Below are 19410 nucleotides of genomic sequence, written 5' to 3'. Positions count from 1 at the left end.
GACACCCTCTCCCCCCCCACCCCCGATTCTTGAGATCTAATGATGAGATCCTCCTGAAGGTTTGATCTGCATGGAGGCGAGGTTGTCCTCCACACAGAAATGCAGGCCCTTTTTGGTCACTGCTCCAGGGTTTTGAAATGTCTTCCTTTGGGAGGCTGTCATGGCCCCGCAGTTGTGTTGTGTCTTTGGCCATTTTTGCTTACGATAGGAAGCTGCCTGGTACTGAGTCAGACCATTGTCAACTCTGACTGGCAGTGGCTTCTCCAAGGTTTCAGGCTGGGGTCTCTCCCAGCCCTACCTGGAGATGCTGCCAGGGAGTGAATCTGGGACCTTCTGCATGCCAAGAGGATGCTCTGCTACAGAGCTGCGGCCCCATCCCCTAAGGGGGATATCTTGCGGTACTCACATGTAGTCACCCATCCCAAGCAGACCCTGCTTAGCAAAGGGGGCCCTTCATACGCTCTGCCACCAGTCCAGCTCTCCTCCCCAGAGATGCATCTGCTCTTTTCACCATTCATCGTTGTCGTTTTGGTCTTGCGTTGTTTTAATCTGCAAACTGCTTTGGGAATTCTGCTGAAACATGAAAGAAGCCAATATTAAGGAAAGCAGCCCAACCAGCCGCAGGAGGGCTTTGTTCATTCTTAAAATGCTGCGCGTTCAGATTTTTTGATGTTCTTTTCTTTAGTGACGACAGCATGGGGTACCAGTACCCGTTCACCCTGCGGGTGGTCCAGAAGGACGGCAACTCCTGTGCTTGGTGCCCGTGGTACAGGTAAGTTCCCTCTTTCCGGAGCTGTGTTGAGAGAGCCAGACTGGCCAGGTGCCAGGTAGAAGTGAGACCTCTCCCTGGGATTGGGACCATGCGAATTCTGCCGAGCTCCAGATGAGCCTCCTTGGCTGCCTCCACCTCCCACTCAGCCTCGAGTATCTTTAAAACCAGACAGTCTCAATCCAGCATTCCAGAATGTCCCCTCTCCATCTGCCACATGGATGGATAGTGTCCACTGCTAGCGTGAACTGCATTCGGCTTGCAAAGTCCAGATGAATTGCACGGCCTTCCGGAAGGGGGTATATTTGTGGCTTGGCAGAGAAGCGGCCCCCTCATCCCCTCCTCCTCCCCCGCTTCTTCAGGTTTTGCCGAGGCTGCACAATTGCCTGCACGGAAGACCAAGCTTCCATTGGGAATGCCAACATTGCTGTCGACTGGGACCCCACCGCCCTTCATCTCCGCTACCAGACGTCGCAGGAACGGGTAAAAGGCCCCGCAAAATAACACCCAGCCAAACGTCTCTCCGTGTCTTGTTTTCTGACACAGGCTGGGATTGGACTGTAGCTCATTTGACAGAGCCTCTGCGTTGCATGCAGAAGGTCCCGGGTTCGATCCTTGGCAGCATCTTCAGCGAAGGCTGGGAAAGACTCTGCCTGAAACCGTGGAGGGCTGCTGCCGGTCAGTGCAGGCAGTACTGAGCTCGATGGACCTGACTCAGTAGGAGGCAGCTGCCTAAGTCCCTAAGGACTGGAAACCTTTGGGAATAGGGCTGTAGTGGTAGAGCATCCGCTTGCATGCAGGAGGACCCGGATTCATTTCCTGGTATCTCGGGGTAGGGCTGGGAAAGACTCCTGCCTCAAACAGCGGAGGGCTGCTGCCAGTCAGTGTCGACAGTGCTGAGCTCGATGGAACAAGGGTCTGACTCAGCATCTGGCAGTTTCTTTGGTTCCTGTGAAACTTTGCAAGGAGGACACAAGGACGCCATATCCACACACACCCCTTGACCATCTTCATGAGCTCGGGGCAGCCCCACGTATGGGGTGCACTGACCATCATTAGGGGGCCTTCTAGAGCTCAGAGAGAGAGTGGGGGGAGAGAAAGATCTTTCTCTAGAAAGCAATGTGAGAATTCTCAGCCCATATCAGTAGAAAACGACATATCTTGATGCACTGGCAGGGGGAAAGGATGCATAGAAGTCACGCCTGCTTCTGCTTTTCCTCTCACTTGGTTCAGATCATCGAGGAGCACAGAAGCGTCGAGCAGAGCCGGCGGGCTCAGGCCGAGCCAATCAACCTGGACAGCTGCTTACGGGCCTTCACCAACGAGGAGGAGCTGGGCGAGGATGAGATGTACTACTGCTCCAAGTGCAAGACCCACTGCCTGGCCACCAAGAAGCTGGACCTGTGGCGGCTTCCCCCTATCCTGGTGCGGGCTGAGGCCAACCCCCTCCCCCCGTCCCCGCTTTCAGGTCCGGTCAAGCCAGGGAGTCTCGAGCCCGGGACTCCAGATGGGCTAGGACTACAATTCCCATCATCCCCCTCCACAGTGCCCGTTGCAGTTCATCAACACCTGGGTACCCTAGATTGGGAACCCCTGAATTACAGAGCAAAAGTGCCTAGATCAAAGTTCCTGCTTGAAAGTGTGTGTGTATAAATGTATTGTTGATTAACAAAACAAAAATGTGATTTTCAAGATGTTTTGGCTTCCATCTTCTTAAGCTGTAACACTAGAGCATGTGAAGAGGGCAGTAGCCAAAACATCTTGCCAATTAGGTATCTGTTTTGCTAATCAACCATAAATCTATACCATTCTTTTTGACTGACAGCGTCCTTCTGGGATCCTGTATGCAGTTGTGTTTGCAGCTTAAAAAACCACACACACACATGCACACATATGTATTGATTTGTATGGACACATATGTATTGATTTGTATGGTATATATGAAACCACCAACCAGATTCCCTTTTCCACATGTTGCTAGATAATCCACTTGAAGCGCTTCCAGTTTGTCAACGGCCGCTGGATAAAATCCCAGAAAATCGTCAAGTTTCCCCGAGAGAGTTTCGACCCGAGTGCCTTCCTGGTGCCAAGAGATCCGAGCCTCTGGCCGCCAAAGCTGCTGACTCCCCAAGCTGAGGACCTTTCTGAGCCCCAGGTTCTGCAAGAGGAATGGAGGCGGACAGAGGTGCTGGTGGCCGGGGAGGGTGATGTGTTGACCAGGAGCCCCTCCTCCCTCAGCGCCTCGAACATCTTGAATGATATCAAAGGTAACGGGAGATCTGGGGGACCCTCGGCTGTGCGCTGAGCTGAGCTGTGCTGTGCGTTGAGCTGAGCTGAGCTGTGCTGTGTGTTGAGCTGAGCTGTGCTGTGCGTTGAGCTGTGCTGTGCGTTGAGCTGAGCTGTGCTGTGCATTGTGCTGCCACAAGGTCTGGTCGCATCCCATCAGCACAAGACCAGGAGAGCTAGTCTTGTGGTAGCAAGCATGATTTGTCCCCTTAGCTAAGCAGGGTCCGCCCTGGTTGCATATAAATGGGAGACCTGATGTGTGAGCACTGGAAGATATTCCCTCCCAGGGGATGGAACTACTCTGGGAAGAGCATCTAGGTCCCAAGTTCCCGCCCTGGCAGCATCTCCAGGATAGGGCTGGGAGAGATCCCTGCCTGCAACCTTGGAGAAGCCGCTGCCAGTCTGAGTAGGCAATACGGAGCTAGATAGACCAAGGGTCTGACTCAGTATATGGCAGCTTCCCATGTTCCTATGACCCTCTGTAGATCTGAATGTACCTCCTTAATTGTTGTTGTTTTTACTATTTGGGCTGCGAACGGTACTGTAGCTTGAATAGAGTATCGGCTTTCTGTGCCGAAGGTCCCCGCTCCAATCACTGGCAGCATAAGAACATAAGGAAAAAAAGAACAGTCCTCCTGGATCAGGCCCAACGCCTATCTAGACCAGCATCCTGTTTCACACAGTGGCCCACCAGATGCCTCTGGGGAGCCTCAGGCGGGGCTGGGAAAGGATCCTGCCTGAAACCTTGGAGGATCTGCTGCCAGTCAGTGCTGGCAATGCTGAGCTAAATGGACCAGTGGTCTGACTCTTTACAGAGCGGCTTCCTTATAGGGGACAGTTCTGGGCTTTGCATGCAGAAGAGAGCCCCAACTTCAATCCCTGGCAGCATCTCCTGGAAAGTCCCCAGCCTGAAGCCCTGGAGAGCCACTGCCGGCCAGTGTAGACCATACTGAGCTAGATGGGCCGAGGGTCTGACTCCGCGGAAGGCAGCTTCCTGTGCTTTGGGGGCTGGGCCTGTAGCTCGGCGGGAGAGCATCTGCTTCTGCATGCAGAGAGTCCCAGGTTCACGCCCTGGCAGCATCTCCAGGGAGGGCTGGGGAAATCTGCTGCCAGAAACCTTGGAGAGCCGCTGCCAGTCAGTGTTGACCATCCTGAGCTAGAAGGACCATCGTCTGACTTGCTGTAAGGTGGCTTCCAATGTTTCTATAGATCGCAAACCCCCTTGAGCAGCTGCAAAGAGGACAGACGTTTCTTTGGGTTTTTTTAAAAGCACTTTACAGGGAATGTGAAGTCCTTGTACTGCTACCAAAGGAGATCTATTTTGTTGAATTATTGAATTGTTCTCTCTCTTCTATATCCAACCTTGGAGATTCTGTTTTGCTATCGAAGGTCCGCAGGTCAAGCCTTGACTTGTGGTCGCAAACATGACCTGTCCCTGTTGCTAAGCAGGGTCTGCCCTGGTTTGCATTTGAATGGGAGACCACATGTGAGCTCTGTAGGAGATTCCCCTTCGGGGATGGGGCCGCTCTGGGCTAAGCAGAATCCTGCATGCTCACAGACAGAAGGTCCTGGGTTCAATCCCTGGCAGCATCTCTGGGTCAGATTGAGAAAGATTCCTGCCTAAAACCTTAGAAAGCTGCTACCAGTCTGTGTAGACAGTACTAAGCTCGAGGGCCAAGGGTCTGACTCAGCAGAAGGCGGCTTTCTAGGTTTCTGTAATGGAGAAGTGAGTTGTCTTGAACAGAGATACTCAACGTTGGGTCCCCAGATGTTCTTGGACTTCAACTCCCATAATCCCCAGCCCCAGCGGCCTTTGGCTGGGGATTATGGGAGCTGAAGTCCAATAACATCTGGGGACCCAAGGTTGAGAACCCCTGTTGATGATGCTTTGACTCGTCTGCCTGACGCGTTTTGTGCTCTTTCTCTTCCCAGCGCCACCCTCGCCTGGGAGGAAATGCACGCCCGGCTGCCCATCGAGCCGCAACGTCAGCCCCACCAGCAGCCCCCGGACTTTGGGTCGAGGGAAGGGGCGGCGGCGGCTGCCCCAGTTATGCAAAAGCAAACTCTCCAGCAGCAAAGAGAATTTGGACACCGCTTGCCGGGAGACTGGGATGGAACTGGACCTCAGAGTGGCTCCCGAGCCAGGGGACGGCTTGGGCCGGGGGCAGGCGCTGGGGGGCAGTCAGGGGGAGCTGTGTGCGGCTTCTCAGGAGGGCGAGGGGACTTTTGCCGATGGGGGGCTTTGCAAACAGGACTCGCACAGCAACGGCGGCCTCAGCACTCAGCTGGAGAGCCGCGGCGGGAAGGAGGAGACGGCGGACGGCCACGGAGGAGAAGTCTGCGGCGGGAACCCCATCTACAACCTCTATGCAATTTCGGTAGGCTCCGATTGTTCGCGGTCAGAAGGAGCGTTGCTCCCCTTGCAGAAGGCAACCCGCGGCCCTGCAGACAGGGAGGGGTCCCCGAAGCTGTGGGGTTTAGCACCAAAGTCCAACAGGGGCAGGAGACCAGGAGTATAAATCCCAGCTTGTTTGGAACAAATCGCCCCCACTTGGCTGTAGCAGTTCGAGGAACAAGCTAGGAGTATGGGAAGCTGCCATCTACTGAGTCAGACCAGTGGTCGATCTAACCCAGGGTTGCCTGCACTGGCTGGCAGCAGGTCTCCACAGTTCCAGGCAGGAGTCTCCCCCAGCCCTACCTGGAGATGCTGCCAGAGCGCGAACCCAGAACTTCTGCATGAAAAGCAGATGCTCTTCCATTGAGCTGTCGATGCTCCTGATGAGCATCTGAAGCTGACCCCTGCTCAGTCTAGCTCAGGATGGTCTACACTGACTGGCAGCGGCTCTCCCAGATTTCAGGCAGGACTCTCCTCACTCTACCAGGAGATGCTGCCAGGGAGTGAGCGGGGACTTGCTCACATGCAAAGCAGATGCTCTGCCACTCAGCTGCAGTCCTTCCCTAGAGGTTGCCTAGGAGGCTGCCTTACGCTGAGTCAGACCACTGGCCCATCTAGCTTAGTGTTGCCTACACTGACTGGCAGCGACATTGCTACCACAAGACCAGCTCTCCTCCCTAGGACGGGGGCGTCTGAAGTTCAAATCCCCACTCGGCCATGAAGCTGACTGCATGACCTTTGGGCCCCCCACTTGCTCTCAGCCTAACCTACCTCTCAGGGTGGTTGTGTGGATTAAAAAGGGAAGAATGCATGCTCCTTGGAGGGAAAGTGGGGCAAGCAGAAATATAATCATAATCTGGCAGGCAGGGGCACTTCTTGGACCACCCAGGAAGCAGGAGACGGATACAACAGTATGTGAAATCATATCGCCCAGGGGTTCCCAAGCTTCTGCGTGCCAAATTTTGCTTAACTACAAGTCCCATAATCCCCAGCCATAATAAATTGTATCTGGGGATGATGAGTGTTGTAGTTCAGCAACATCAGGAGTACCTAACCAGACGTGAATGTTTGCCTTTATAGAGCAGGAAGATGGAATATAAAAAATGAGTGCATTCAGACAGGTACCAGTATTTTTTTAGTGGTAACTTTCACATCTCCTGAGCCACTGATTTTTTAAAAATGGCTACCACTTTTCTCTTCCAGTGCCATTCAGGAATCATGGGCGGAGGTCATTACGTCACATATGCCAAAAACCCCAACGACAAGTGGTACTGTTACAACGACAGCAGCTGTAAGGTAAGGGGCTTTGCTTCCCGGAGAGAGGAAACCGTAATCCCTGTTTTATTTCTTGGCTGCCCTCTGGGCAGTCTGCACAGTAAAACAATTTATTAAAATATACCCTTAAACAGATTAAAATGTAATAAAAGGCCTTTTAAAATTTGGGTGAATGAAAAAGTCTTCACCTGGTGTCTGAAAGAACAAAGTGATGATGCAAGCCTTACTGGGGAGGCTGTTCCATAAACGTGATGCCACCCCCCAAAAGGCTCTCTCTCTAGTAACCACCCTCCACCCCTCAGTTGGCCGGGATAACTCAGAGCAAGGCCTCCTAAGAAAACCTTGAGATCCAGGTAGGGTCATATGGAGTAGGCCACCTTGGCCCTCCAACTGTTGTTGAACTACAACTCCCATCATCCCCCAGCCACAATACATTGTTGCCTGCCCCTGAGCTAGAGAGATTTATTTTCCAGGGCATTGTGAATAGCATTCTGGACACCCTGTTCACAGGTAATCTCGAGACCACCACTCTCCCTTTGGATGGATGCAAGAAGTTCGTACTTTGTTGGTGCTAAGTTTGGTGGGACACTCTGTGTAAATATATTAGGCTAGTTCCCCCTGATCATTTTATGATCCCCAACTTATTTGTTTGTTATTTCTCTGTGTAAACCGCCCTGAACCATTTTTGGAAGGGCAGTATAGAAATTGAATTGTTGTTGTTGTTGTTGTTGTTATTGGGGTAGGACAAGCATCCTACTCAAGTTTGGGAGCTGTGTACTCTCCCGTGTGGTGATTGTGTGTTTTGAAAAAGTGAGGTGGGTGAGGGGGAAGTGATGGAGAGGTGGGCTCTGTCCTACACAGCAGCTGTATCCAGCTGTTTTGTGAGGGAGGTGGAACAGCTGTCTTGCCCAGCGGGAACCTTGCAGAACAGCATTTCCATGCCTCCTACATTGCTCTTTCCTCACACATGATCATAAAACAAGACCATTCACAGCTCCAGACCTTGTCCTACCCAATTAATGTGCGTATGAAATCATCATCATCATCATCATCATCATCATCTTTATTTGTTTGCGGCTCCATTAAAAAATTGTTGTCTGGGCAGCTTCCAACACAACATGAAAACATGAAATAAAAACATGCAACATATGAAATCATAACAAACAAAAAAAGGAGAAAGAAAATGCAATACAGAACCATTTTAAATTTTAAAATAAGTTCCAATCGAATCAAAAATAATTTCAAAGGACCGAGTGAACAAAAAGGTCTTTGCCAGGCATCGAAAAAAACAAAGTCACAAAGCCAGGAGAACCTCACTGGGGAGGCTATTCCATAAACAGGGTGCAACAAGCCTGCTATTTCGAAGAATGAATTATTATAGTAATAGACATTTTGGATGGATCAAATAAACATCCTTCCTCATATCTTAAGAACATAGGTTGGTGCCTTCTGCCAAGGCAGACCCTTGGAACCTCTAGCTCAGTTTTATCTACACAGATGGACAGCGGCTTCTACAAGGTTGCAGGCAGGACTCTCTCTCATCCCTGTCTTAGAGTTGCCAGGGAGGGAACCTAGGAGCAAGCAGGCAGGTGCTCTTCCCAGAGCAGCCCCATCCCTTGAGGGGAATATTTTACGGTGCGTGCACATGTAGTCTCCCATTCATATGCAACCAGGGCAGACCCTGCTTAGCAAAGGAGACCATTCATGCTTGCTACCACAATACCCACTCTCCTCCCATAAGGCTCTTCCTCCCTCCTCCAGGAATTGCATCCCGATGAGATCGACACAGACTCCGCCTACATCCTTTTCTACGAACAGCAGGAGGTGGACTATGCACAATTTCTGCCAAAGATTGATGGGAAGAACATGGCGGACACGAGCAGCATGGACGAAGACTTTGAGTCAGACTACAAGAAGTACTGTGTCCTGCAGTGAGCGAGACGGGCTTCCGTGGGGCCTTGCCGAATCGCCTTGGCTTGCCCAGAGGCAGCTGTAGCTGAGCGGATGAGCTAGGTGTCATTTTTATTTTCCTCTTGTGATCTGAAAGCACAACTAGAAAGAGAGAAAAAAACCAACCCTAATTAAATAGAAGTTCACATCACGAGATAGTATTGTTTCTGTTCGGATCCCTCGGTACGTGCCCCAAAAACATTGGCTGGATTCTTTGGTTTTCTTTTTTGCCTTCAGCCTTTAAACTGGTTTGGCATAAGCAAACTAGGACCAAGAGAGCTTAAAATCGAAATAATTCACATGAGAGCTGACCTGGAGTCGTAATATCAGCTTTTTACAAATTACTCTTTGGGGAAAGGGAAACAAACATAAAAACCCTTGAAGGCTCTCTTCTGATTAAAAACGATTCACGTGTAGTGTCGTCTGCAGACACGAAGCTTCTACCTCATTTTTCTGAAGTTTGATTCCACTTTAATGGCGAGCTAGGAAGAGTGAAGATCTGTCACGTGCACAAAAGCAGACATGACAGCTAGGGAACGCCCCCTTCCAATGTGTAACCCCTCTGGCCACTGCCTTGGCTTAGGATTCTCTCTCTGGGCAATGATCGCCTCATATCGGCTGATAGCCTTTCGTGGCGTTGCCTTGGCCTCTCGGCTGCCTGCTGTGTTTTCAGGATGGCTTGAAGGAACTTGTCGGTCCTTACATGCTTGAGATCTTGAAGTTGAGGCCACACCAGACTGTGCGGTGAGGAGACAGGTACTTGCCTTCCCTTACCCCAGTTTGAGTGTCCGGGGCTGAGTGAGGGCCTGTATTGTGCAATCTGGGAGCCCGCAAGTGAGCTGGGTTTTCCCTTCTGGCTTCGGGTCAGGCTGTGTGCACTAATCTTTTCTTCTGGCATCAGAGTCAGAGATTCACCTGAAACCTTTGTGTGATGCCAGAGCACATCTTTCCCCCCCTCCCCCACCTTTAAAATTTTGTACAAAACCCAGAAGCTCGCTCTTAGCTCTCAAGGCTGATGCAGACATAATGCTGGCATGTGGGAAACGTGGTTATGAGACGGGGGGGGGGGGCATGGGATCTCATCACTGTAAGTTCTCCAACTTGAGCCCTCAGATATTGCAGGACTACAACTCCCATCATCCCCAGCCACAGTGGCCTTTGACTGTTGGGGCGGGGGATGACAGGGGTTGCAGTCCAGCAGCAGTTGGGACCCCAAGTTGGTGAACGCCTGCTCTAAGCGAAGCGAAATCATCTTCATATCCGGGCCAGTTTTAACAAGGCTAACAGGGATTTTAAGGCTAGTGGGGATTTTTTTCCCAGACCAGGGGCAGTGCCAGATCCACAGTCCACTCCTGATCTCTCCACTGAGGTTTAAGGACATGCCAGCATTACACGGGCAGCAGACCTGAGGAGGAAGAAGAAAATCCTCATGTGTGACCAGTGAACGTTTGCTGTTCTTGTGTTTTTAATTGCACTTTAAAAGGGGGAAAAAATTAAAGGAAAGAATAACCACCACTCAAGCACAGCTCATTTTCTTGCTGTAACGGCTTTTGCCCTGAAAGGAGGGGTGTCCTCTCCATCTCAGGAGCAAGGCATGGTGTCAGGGGGGCAGCTGTGATCATCTCAAATGTTATCCAATCAAAACTGAGCTGGCCAGTGTATGTGTCCTGGGAAGGGAAATGGTGTTCGTTTCTTACTGTGCGAACATAGGTATTGGTTTGCAACCCACACCAAATTTATATTTGTCAGCTCCGCTGCCGTGCTGATAAATCTGTGAGCGGTTTCCACAGAACAGCTGCTTCTCTGGGAGCTCCTTATGGAGGCGGAGATGCCAACGAAGTTGCATGGCCACTTCCATTGGCCCGGAAAGATCCGCAGAGGGGCTGCGGAGTGAATTCCTGCTCACTCGTTCCCAGGGATCCAAAAGCCCATGCAGGCAACCGGTTCTGATATTCTGAGGAAGCCTTGGGGAGTAGCTGGACACGGATTTCCCTGTTCTCCCCGAACCCCCTCTTCCAAAGCAGCTTCTCAAATGAGATTACTCGCGAGCAAGTTAATACGGCAGGGTTCGTTCTTTTGTAGCGCGTTGGAGTGAGCAGCTGGCTTCAGGACTGAGGCTTTATTTTTAAAAACTGGAATAAGGGCGTGGTTCTCACCGAGGCAATCAGCCTGTGTCTGGACTGTGCCATGTCAGACTGTACACAGGCTCTCATCACTGGATGTGGCTCCATGCAAAACCAGACTAAACACTTTTTTTAAAAAAACCACTAATTTGTTATGAAGAAGGCTAGGTTGGAACCCTCATTCGATCTAGGTTCTTGAGACAATGTTTTTTAAAAATTATTATTATTATTTTATTTTTGAGGATCCTTCAGTCATGTGAACCCTTCCTTGCCGTCTAAGTGGTCCAGTCCAGACACAGGCTCAGCCACCAGAGTGAGAACTTGACTTAAGCTAGACTATTTATTTAAATGTATGCTTCCCCCAGCCCCACCACACCCCCAAAGCGAAGACATACAGTTTTGTGGCAAAGGTTTTTCTCTCCAGTCTCCTCTTTGACTGAGTTTCATCGTTTACAGGCTTTTAAAAAGTGAGTTTCTCTTTAAACCTGCACCGTTTGGAAGCAGATTTCACGCCACACTGTTAGCTGCGTTTCTCAACATGCTTGCGAGGATGGAATTCCACTGTGATCCCACCAGATCTTTATAGACCGGTGTATGTTGAGGGATTTCAGTGTCTGATAATTCCCCTGACATCTAGTTTGCAGTTTTTGGAGCCCAGGGTGCACTCTTAGTAGTCCATATATGATGGAGGGCTGAGCACGCACCCCGTCACCCCACCACCTCCGTAATGCGTGGTATCGGCATTTCGGGTTGGGGCCTTTGCTCACAAAGCTGTGTTGGTGTGAAAACTTGCTCCTCCACCCCACAAATAAGGGGAAGGATGATTGGCATCACTTGGGCCTTGTCCTCGACATAGAACCCCCATATCAGACACCGCATTATGGGTGGGGTGTGGGGGTCAGAGTGCGTGCACACACCCCAGTCCTTGGGAGCTGCAGATTTAGACCAGCCTGTGAATTGGACCTTAGAAAAGGCACCAGGGCAGTTCACAGGATTGACATCAGGGCCGGAGAACCGTCCCTGACTTGGGAGCTGGCGCGTTCCCAATTTGTGATCATGTGTTAGATAAAAATAAGGTTGGTGTTGGGGAGCCTGATTATCAATTAAGCCTGAGCTCGGTTGGATTATTTCTACCGTTCTGCATACAGAACCCCCCAAGCAGGGTGTGCTTGTTCTTCTAGCTGGAGCTTGACTGACTATTGTGCTCCTCGCCACAGCCTTGTTTTTATCTAACACATGATCGGAAATCTCAAGTGCGCCCGGCTCTTGAATTAGGGTCAGGGGGCTTCTCCTGCCCCTCATGATGATCGTCTGAACTGCCCTAATGTGTGTGTTGCTTTCAGAAGGTAAATCTGGCCTCCTTTCAGGCACCGTTCCGTCTCGCAATGGACACACCATGCCCCAAGCCAGGTCATTTCTAATGCAGGTTAGAAAATTTCTAATTAGAGAATTTCTAATGCAGGTTAGAGAATTTCTAATGCAGGTTTGCCAAAGGGGTGCCCATGTACAGGAATTTCTAATGCAGGTTAGAGAATTTCTAATGCAGGTTTGCCAAAGGGGTACCCATGTACTGAGCAGCTGGTGCAAACCTCGTGCATTTCACCGTGAATTGGTGGGAATTGTGCTCATGATGCTTTGGTCCAAAGTCGTCATCTTCTGCCCTACAGTGGTGTGGGTGGAGAAAAGAAAATTTTGTTTTGTTTTTTGAAAGTAGGATTTTTTGATTCAGGACAAAGAGATCCCCCACCCTACCCCCACATCTTTCTGCAAACTTTAACCCACCAACCCACCCCAAAATATTTTTTAAAAAATTCAATTCATTTCAAAAGGCTTGCTTTATTTTTTGTTTGTTTAACCAGGTAGCACGATCTCCTGTTGTCATTTTAATCTGTCATGCTTTTGTTACATTGGTTGTAATTATTATTTTTTTTACAAGATTAATTCCTAAATTTAACAGGAAAATTTATTAAGTTAACTCTTAACCACATTCACTTTGTAAATTATTGTATAAAACTTATTGACAATGCACTGAATTTAGAAAGACAATGTACATAAGTACTGTGTAAATAATTTTAAAAAGAAAAAGTATTAATGTATTGGGATATGAACTTATAAAAAAAGAAAAAAGTCCAAGTAACTGTATATTGAGTGAACCCGTTTATCTGTAACTATATTATCCGAATTAAATTCTGTGGATGCAGATGCGGTGTGTCGCCCATTCCTTGTCTGTCTGTTCGTTCTTGATCTTTCTCAAAAAGTTGAGTGAGTTGATAGGATCACTTTCCCCAGTCATTCCGCCCGGGGTAACCCATTTTCGTTTATGTAACAGTTCTATTTAACTACTTGGGTCTTTGAAGCAGTTTACAGTGCAACCCTGCGTGTGTTTGTTCAGAAATAAGTCTTGCAGTTTCTACTGAGGCTTTCTCCTAAGGAGTTTAGGAGTACAGCCTCAGAAACATGCTTAAATCAAGTTGTTCCCCAGAGGTCTAATACTCTGGGATGCTCTCAGGTGGTCCATTAGGAGGCAGATGCTTTGGAGAAAGATTTGGCTGGATGTGGGTTAGGAAGCACCTTATCTTTCTTCTCTGCAGCCAGTCTATCTCCTGCCTCTGCTGGATTCACAGGTTCACAGCATGGCCAGAGGCAGCTCCCCTGCTGACTGAGCAAAGAGGCAGCTTTTGAAGTGGTAGTTCTGTTCATCAGGGGAGAGCAACCGGCCCCAGCACAGCATCCCTCCAGTGGCTGTTGCTGGTGGGGTATAAATATTCGCAGTAGGAACTGGCTACAGCTGGAAAGGAGAGAGAGGGAGGGAGGGATTGTTACCAGCTTCCAGCAGCCTAGTTCAAGAGGTGATCAAACCAGCTCAGAACCTTCTTTTATTGTGCTGTTTAAACTGCTCTAGGAGCTTTGTTGTTGTTGTTGTTGTTGTTGTTTAAAAAGAAGTATGTGATTGTTTTTTTAATTAGAACCATGTCCAGCTCAGGAGATTAGGACTGCTCTTGTCACACTGTGGGAAGCAAATGTACCGCTACGCACAGTTTCAAAACTGTCAAAGGAACTGTGGAAAGGAGAGAGAGAGAGAGAGAGGAGAGAGATTGTTACAAGCTTCCAGCAGCCTAGTACAAGAGGTGACCAAACCAGCTCAGAACCTTCTTTTATTGTGCTGTTATTGTGCTCTAGGAGCTTTGTTGTTGTTGTTTAAAAAGAAGTATGTGATTGTTTTTTTAATTAGAACCATGTCCAGCTCAGGAGATCAGGACTGCTCTTGTCACACAATGGGAGGCAAGTGTACCACTAAGCACATTTTCAAAACTGTCATATTATTAAAGGGCAAAAAATATATATAACTCCCATTGGACTCATATGTAAAATCAAAACTGAAAAAGGGGGACACATTTGCTTGCAAGTGATGATGCTTCCGTGGAAGCTTGATTGTCTTCATACACAACATTGTAATGGTAGAAACTCTACACAAAATCCTAGCAGGAGTTACGTTGTGTGCTTTTGTGGCAGTCCAAAGAGATGGCATTGGTAACAGAGCTTTATCCAGTGACACATCAGTGGACATCCATTTAAGTAGTACAGTCTGGACATGGTCCTGTAGCTTTTTCACAAGCCGTTAAATAAACTAGCAATACACGTCCACGTAGATATAACAATATGAATGTGACAAAGCAGAAACACCTCCTGCATTTCCGCCGTAGATTTAATCTCTTCCAACATTGCAGTACTGTACATGGGAAGCTGCCTTGTCCCAAGTCAGACCCATCTAGCTCAGTATTGTCTACCCTGACTGGCAGCGACTTTTTGCGCAGGAATCTTTCCCAGCCCTACCAGGAGATGCTGCCAGGGATTGCACCTGGGACCTTCTGCATGCAAAGCAGATGCTCTACCAGTGAGCTGTGGTCTGATCCCCTGAGGCAGTTCAGCAGCGTCGGAAGTACCACAGGTTGGGAGCCCTTGCTCTAAGGGAAATATTTTCCAGTGCTCACATGTAGTCACCCATCCAAATGCAAACCAGAGAGGACCCTGCTTAGCAAAGGTGACAATTCACACGCACTGCCACCAGACCAGCTCTCTTCCCCCATGTACTTTCCTTCTTGGGCTGTGGTTTTCTTGTAGATTTTTAAGACCCATGTCTTAATGCGTCTATAAAGACACCATCAAAATTATAGGCTACAAATGGAGAATACAGTTCTCCAGAGCAGAAATGGTATACCACCTTGATGCTTTTAGTAAATGGCTGTCACATCAATTTAAATACATAAAATGCCCAAGTTGCCAATCAGTAGTCTCAGTTTGCACATCCCAGTTTGTGAGCATCCAGAAATCAAGACAACCAACGAAGGATACTTTCAAGGAGACGCTAGAAACTCCAGAGTCATTCACTGGCTCCTTAGCAACACCAAATCACCAGACTGAACCTGCTGATGTCTTCTCTTCTTCTAGAGATGCTGCAACACTTGCCAGGCTCATGCTCAGGAATTTGCTGAAGGAGCTCATAATAGCCTCATAGAAATGGCAAGCATCAAAAACTCCTGAAGGCTTCCCAGCTCAGATGATGGAGAATAATTCCCAGCTTTCTCCAGTCACTCTCTCTCCCCTTCCCTTACTGGTCAGCACTCCGGCTGTGAGGAAAGAGAAAAGGAAGAAACTATTTCCCCTTCCCTGACCTAATGCTGTTGCATTAGGACAGATGCCCCAGTGATCACTGGAAAAACATAGTCTTGTCAAGGGCCAGCATCATTGAAGTAGCCCTGGAAAGACTACATTTCCAAGGGCTACTGGGGCATTTTACAGTGCACAAGGAAATATTTTCCCTCCCTGGCCTAATGCTGTTGCACCAGGACAAATGCCCCAGTGATCACTGGAAAAACGTAGTCTTGTCAAGGGCCAGCAACATTGCAGTAGCCCTTGGGAAGACTACAGTTCCCAAGGGCTACTGGGGCACTTTACAATGCACAAGGAAGGGAGGAAGAGACATCAGCATTGCTGTCTTGTACCAGTCTGATTTATTTATTGTTAAATTTATATACCGCCTTTCATTAAAAACAACCCCAAGGCGGTTTTGATAAACGTTGAGGAAGGGGGTGAGTGTGAGGGGAAAGCTCACGCATCTCTTAATGTATTCATTTCAGATGCCAAAGCTGTTGCTTACTTGAAAGCAGCTGCAATACATCTGGAGTTGTAATATAGGAAGGAGCTTGCATCTGCTTTGCTAAACCGGACCTTTCACAAACTGTTTAGAAGGAAAGGGGAAATACTGTGACAAGCATCAGAACCAGCTGGTGGCAGTATTGTCTTCTGATGTGTTGAAGGACTGGACAGGAAATTTCAGATAAAGACCTGAATTCCATCCTTGGCATCTCCAGGTAGAAATGTCTCAGGTTACAGGGGAAGGGAAGACCCTTCCCTGAAACCCCAAATTCAGTCCCTGGCAGCACCCCCATGTAAGCTAAGTAAAAGATCCCTGACTGAAACACTGGAAAACTGCTGCCAGTCAGAGCAGACAATACTGAGCTAGATGAACCCATGTTCTGACTCGGAATAAGATATCTTCTAATAAGGTGTCTCCAGCTGAAGCAGTGGATAGCACAGCATGGGAAAGGCCTCCTTTCAAGACCATGGAGAGACAGATGCTGCCAGTCAGAGCAGGCAGTGATGGGTGAGGTGGACCAGTTGTCCAAGTCACTATAAGGCAACCTGATATGTTGCATTTCACTGCAGAAGGTTTATGTAAATTTAACTCGAAAGTCGAAAGAATGAAGTAGCAGGTGATGTGAAAGACACCCTAGAGCTGCTGCCAGTCAGAGTAGACCGTAATGGTCTATCTAGAAAGACCAAACATTCGGTTCAATATAAGGGAGCTTCAAACATTCTTATCTATATATAACACAAAAGAATTATATAGCAGGATCTATACATTGAGAAAGTGCTTTTGGCAGAAACACGGAGGAGAATCATATATCAGGCAGCCGTGCTGAAAGGGATCTGTTCCAGGCCGAAAGAGATCAAGATCACAGGCGTTTTTCTCCAGGCGTCCTTGGGGAGCGCCATGTGGAAAGAAATGTCAAAAAGCAGCACAGTGGTTGTGTGAGAGAGAAGTTATGCCAACGCACGCAATCCATTCACGCCTGAAGTCTCGGCGAATAAGCCCTGCGCACAGCAGACCAGTGACGTCGTATGATGTGGAATGCTCCCAAATCAATCCGGCTTAAAATAGGAGAACTTCCAGAATCCATTTGAGACGTGACTGCAGTCTGTCATCTTGAATGCCCCAGCCTCCTAGCCAGGCCCTCGGCGTTTAATTGAGTTGGTGTCTCACTGCCTTATACCTGTCCCACAGGAGCCAAGAAAGAATTTAGGGTTGCTGACTCGGAGTGCAGCTATTCCTGGAGATGGTTTGCCCTCCAGTACGCTTCCGGTAGTGAGCCTATCAGGAACTGTGTGTATGTGTTGTGTGTCGGGGTGTGTGTGTGTGTGTATATATATATATATACCAGGCCTGCTCAACTTTGGCCCATCCCCAGCTGTTTTTTGGACTACAACTCCCATAATCCTCAGCAACAGTGGCCAGTGGCCAGGGATTATGGGAGTTGTAGGCCCTCCATCTGCAGGAGGGCCGAAATTGAGCAGCCCTGAAGCATATATACACGCACAAGTCCAGCAATAGAGTGTGAGTGTGTGTGTACACAAATGCATGCACGCCCAGCGACCGGTGGCAAGCTATTTACCTCTCTGGCTGCCGGTCGCTTACCTGCCCCCTCTGTTGCTGCCTAAAGTCAATGTAAAGTTGCGCCATTGAGTCGGTGTTGACTCCTGGCGCCCATGGAGCCCTGTGGTTTCCTTTTGGTAGAATACAGGAGGGGTTTACCATTGCCTCCTCCCGCGCAGTATGAGATGATGCCTTTCAGCACCTTCCTATATCACTGCTGCCCGATAGAGGTAAGTAACTAAATTTATTACTGTCCTTAGACCAGCTTAACATTTAAAATAATACAATTATAATCTACAAAACATTCAAATTGCCAACACAAGCTCCACAAAGTTTGGACGCAACAAAGCAAAACTTGGCCACAGATGTAACAGATTTAAAATTTGACAGCAAAAAAATCCAAGTAAAATTGATCTGTGTGGCCAGGATGGTTCTTTAAGAGAGGAGCAATAAACTTAATATGAGCGTCCCTATAAAACTGACAATACAGAATAACATGGGAAACTGACTCTATATCCCCTGAACCACAAGGGCAGTGACACAGTGTGTATGGAACTTGTTTATATTTCCCGTCTAGGAGTGCAGAGGGAAGGGCATTGCTCGATAGAGGTGTTCCCCCCACCCATAGTCTGGGAAACACCCCAGTGGGGATTCAAACCGGCAACCTCTGGCTCGCTAGGCAAGTCATTTCCCCGCTGCGCCATTTGGTGGCTTCTGTTGCTGCCGAGGCAGCTCTGGAACCCTCAGAATGGCAGCTCTGAAACCCTCAAGTTGTCAGATGTCCGAGCTGGAAGGGACCTTGGAGGTCTTCTGCTCCAAACCTCAGCTCAGTGTAGAAAGAGACCCTTGAAGTGACCAGTGCCTCTGGGGAGGCTGAATCCAGTTGCCAAAGTTTATAAGACAAGACTGTGGTCATTTACCACAGTTCAGGCTGCGGGCCGACTCAGGGCCTAGCCCTGCAGGGGTTTCCATGGTTACCAGCGATGGCCCTACAGTCTAGGGGCCTTGGTTTCCTGCCTGGGGGGTGAATGAAAAGACCAAGAGGACGGAGTACATCCTTTCCCCCCTCACAAGGAGTTATAAGAGGCACAAAAAAACTTTTAATATTGTCTTGATACATAGTTGTTCAGCAGGCAAGGTGGCCCACTCTGTCTAAAGCTACTGCTGGAGGGTTTATGGCCCTCCCCATAAGATGGCTTTCAGTGTTTATTTTCACAATGTCAGGCTTTCAGTCTTTCTCACAAACCCTCCAGGACTGCATGATTCAAGAGTCACCTGCCGGTTCCTGGAGACTCCAGACCAAGCTGAGAGGGTTGGTAAGCCTGCCTACCACACAGGGTGGTTGTGAGGTAAAATGAAGAGAGCTACATTTATGTGGTTTGTGCACATTGTAGGGATGGGGTGCTAGGGTTGCCACCTCGGACTGAAACTATGCCTGGAGATTTTTTCCTCTCTCTCCCCCAATATTTATTTTTATATGTTTATTTCATTTTTACGTTTATATCCCACACTTCTTCCAAGGAGCCTGGTGTGCATGGCTATGTTTATTCTCACACCAACCTTGTGAGGTAGGTTAGGCTGAGGGAGACCTGATTGGCCCAGAGTCACCCAGTGAGTTTCATGGCTGAATGGGGATTTGAACTCGGGTCTCCCCAGTCCTGGTCCAACACCAATTTTGTTCACAATATTAAACCATTACAAATGCCATAACTGCTTTCAAGAGTCACCTGGAGACGAAGGCCACTTCCTGGAGACGCTAGCCTAATCTAGCGGCCTGACCACATTTGGCATCTCAGCATGCTCTTAAAAGCACAGGAGCAAGGCCAGTAATGACATTGGCAACCTTAGCGGCCTACACTGCAATGGCCTCCATGGACCAAGGGCAGTCCATGTTCCC

General features: G+C 48.8%; 1 protein-coding gene across 2 annotated transcripts in view; it reads left to right on the top strand.

The window, feature by feature from the left end:
* USP32 (ubiquitin specific peptidase 32) overlaps positions 1–12998 on the top strand; it is a 145382-nt gene extending 132384 nt beyond the window's left edge. For both annotated transcript variants that reach the window (XM_053275083.1, XM_053275082.1), the window contains exons 28-34: positions 686–772; positions 1132–1252; positions 2003–2194; positions 2751–3036; positions 4988–5433; positions 6654–6746; positions 8487–12998. In XM_053275083.1, the coding sequence (XP_053131058.1) occupies positions 686–772; positions 1132–1252; positions 2003–2194; positions 2751–3036; positions 4988–5433; positions 6654–6746; positions 8487–8660 (1399 nt within the window). In that variant the 3' untranslated portion in view covers positions 8661–12998. The remainder of the gene's footprint in view (positions 1–685; positions 773–1131; positions 1253–2002; positions 2195–2750; positions 3037–4987; positions 5434–6653; positions 6747–8486) is intronic.
* The last annotated feature ends 6412 nt before the right edge of the window (positions 12999–19410 follow it).

Source organism: Hemicordylus capensis, chromosome 12 (genome assembly GCF_027244095.1).
Source record: "Hemicordylus capensis ecotype Gifberg chromosome 12, rHemCap1.1.pri, whole genome shotgun sequence".
NCBI lineage: Eukaryota > Metazoa > Chordata > Lepidosauria > Squamata > Cordylidae > Hemicordylus > Hemicordylus capensis.
This window is presented reverse-complemented; position numbering and strand designations above follow the sequence as displayed.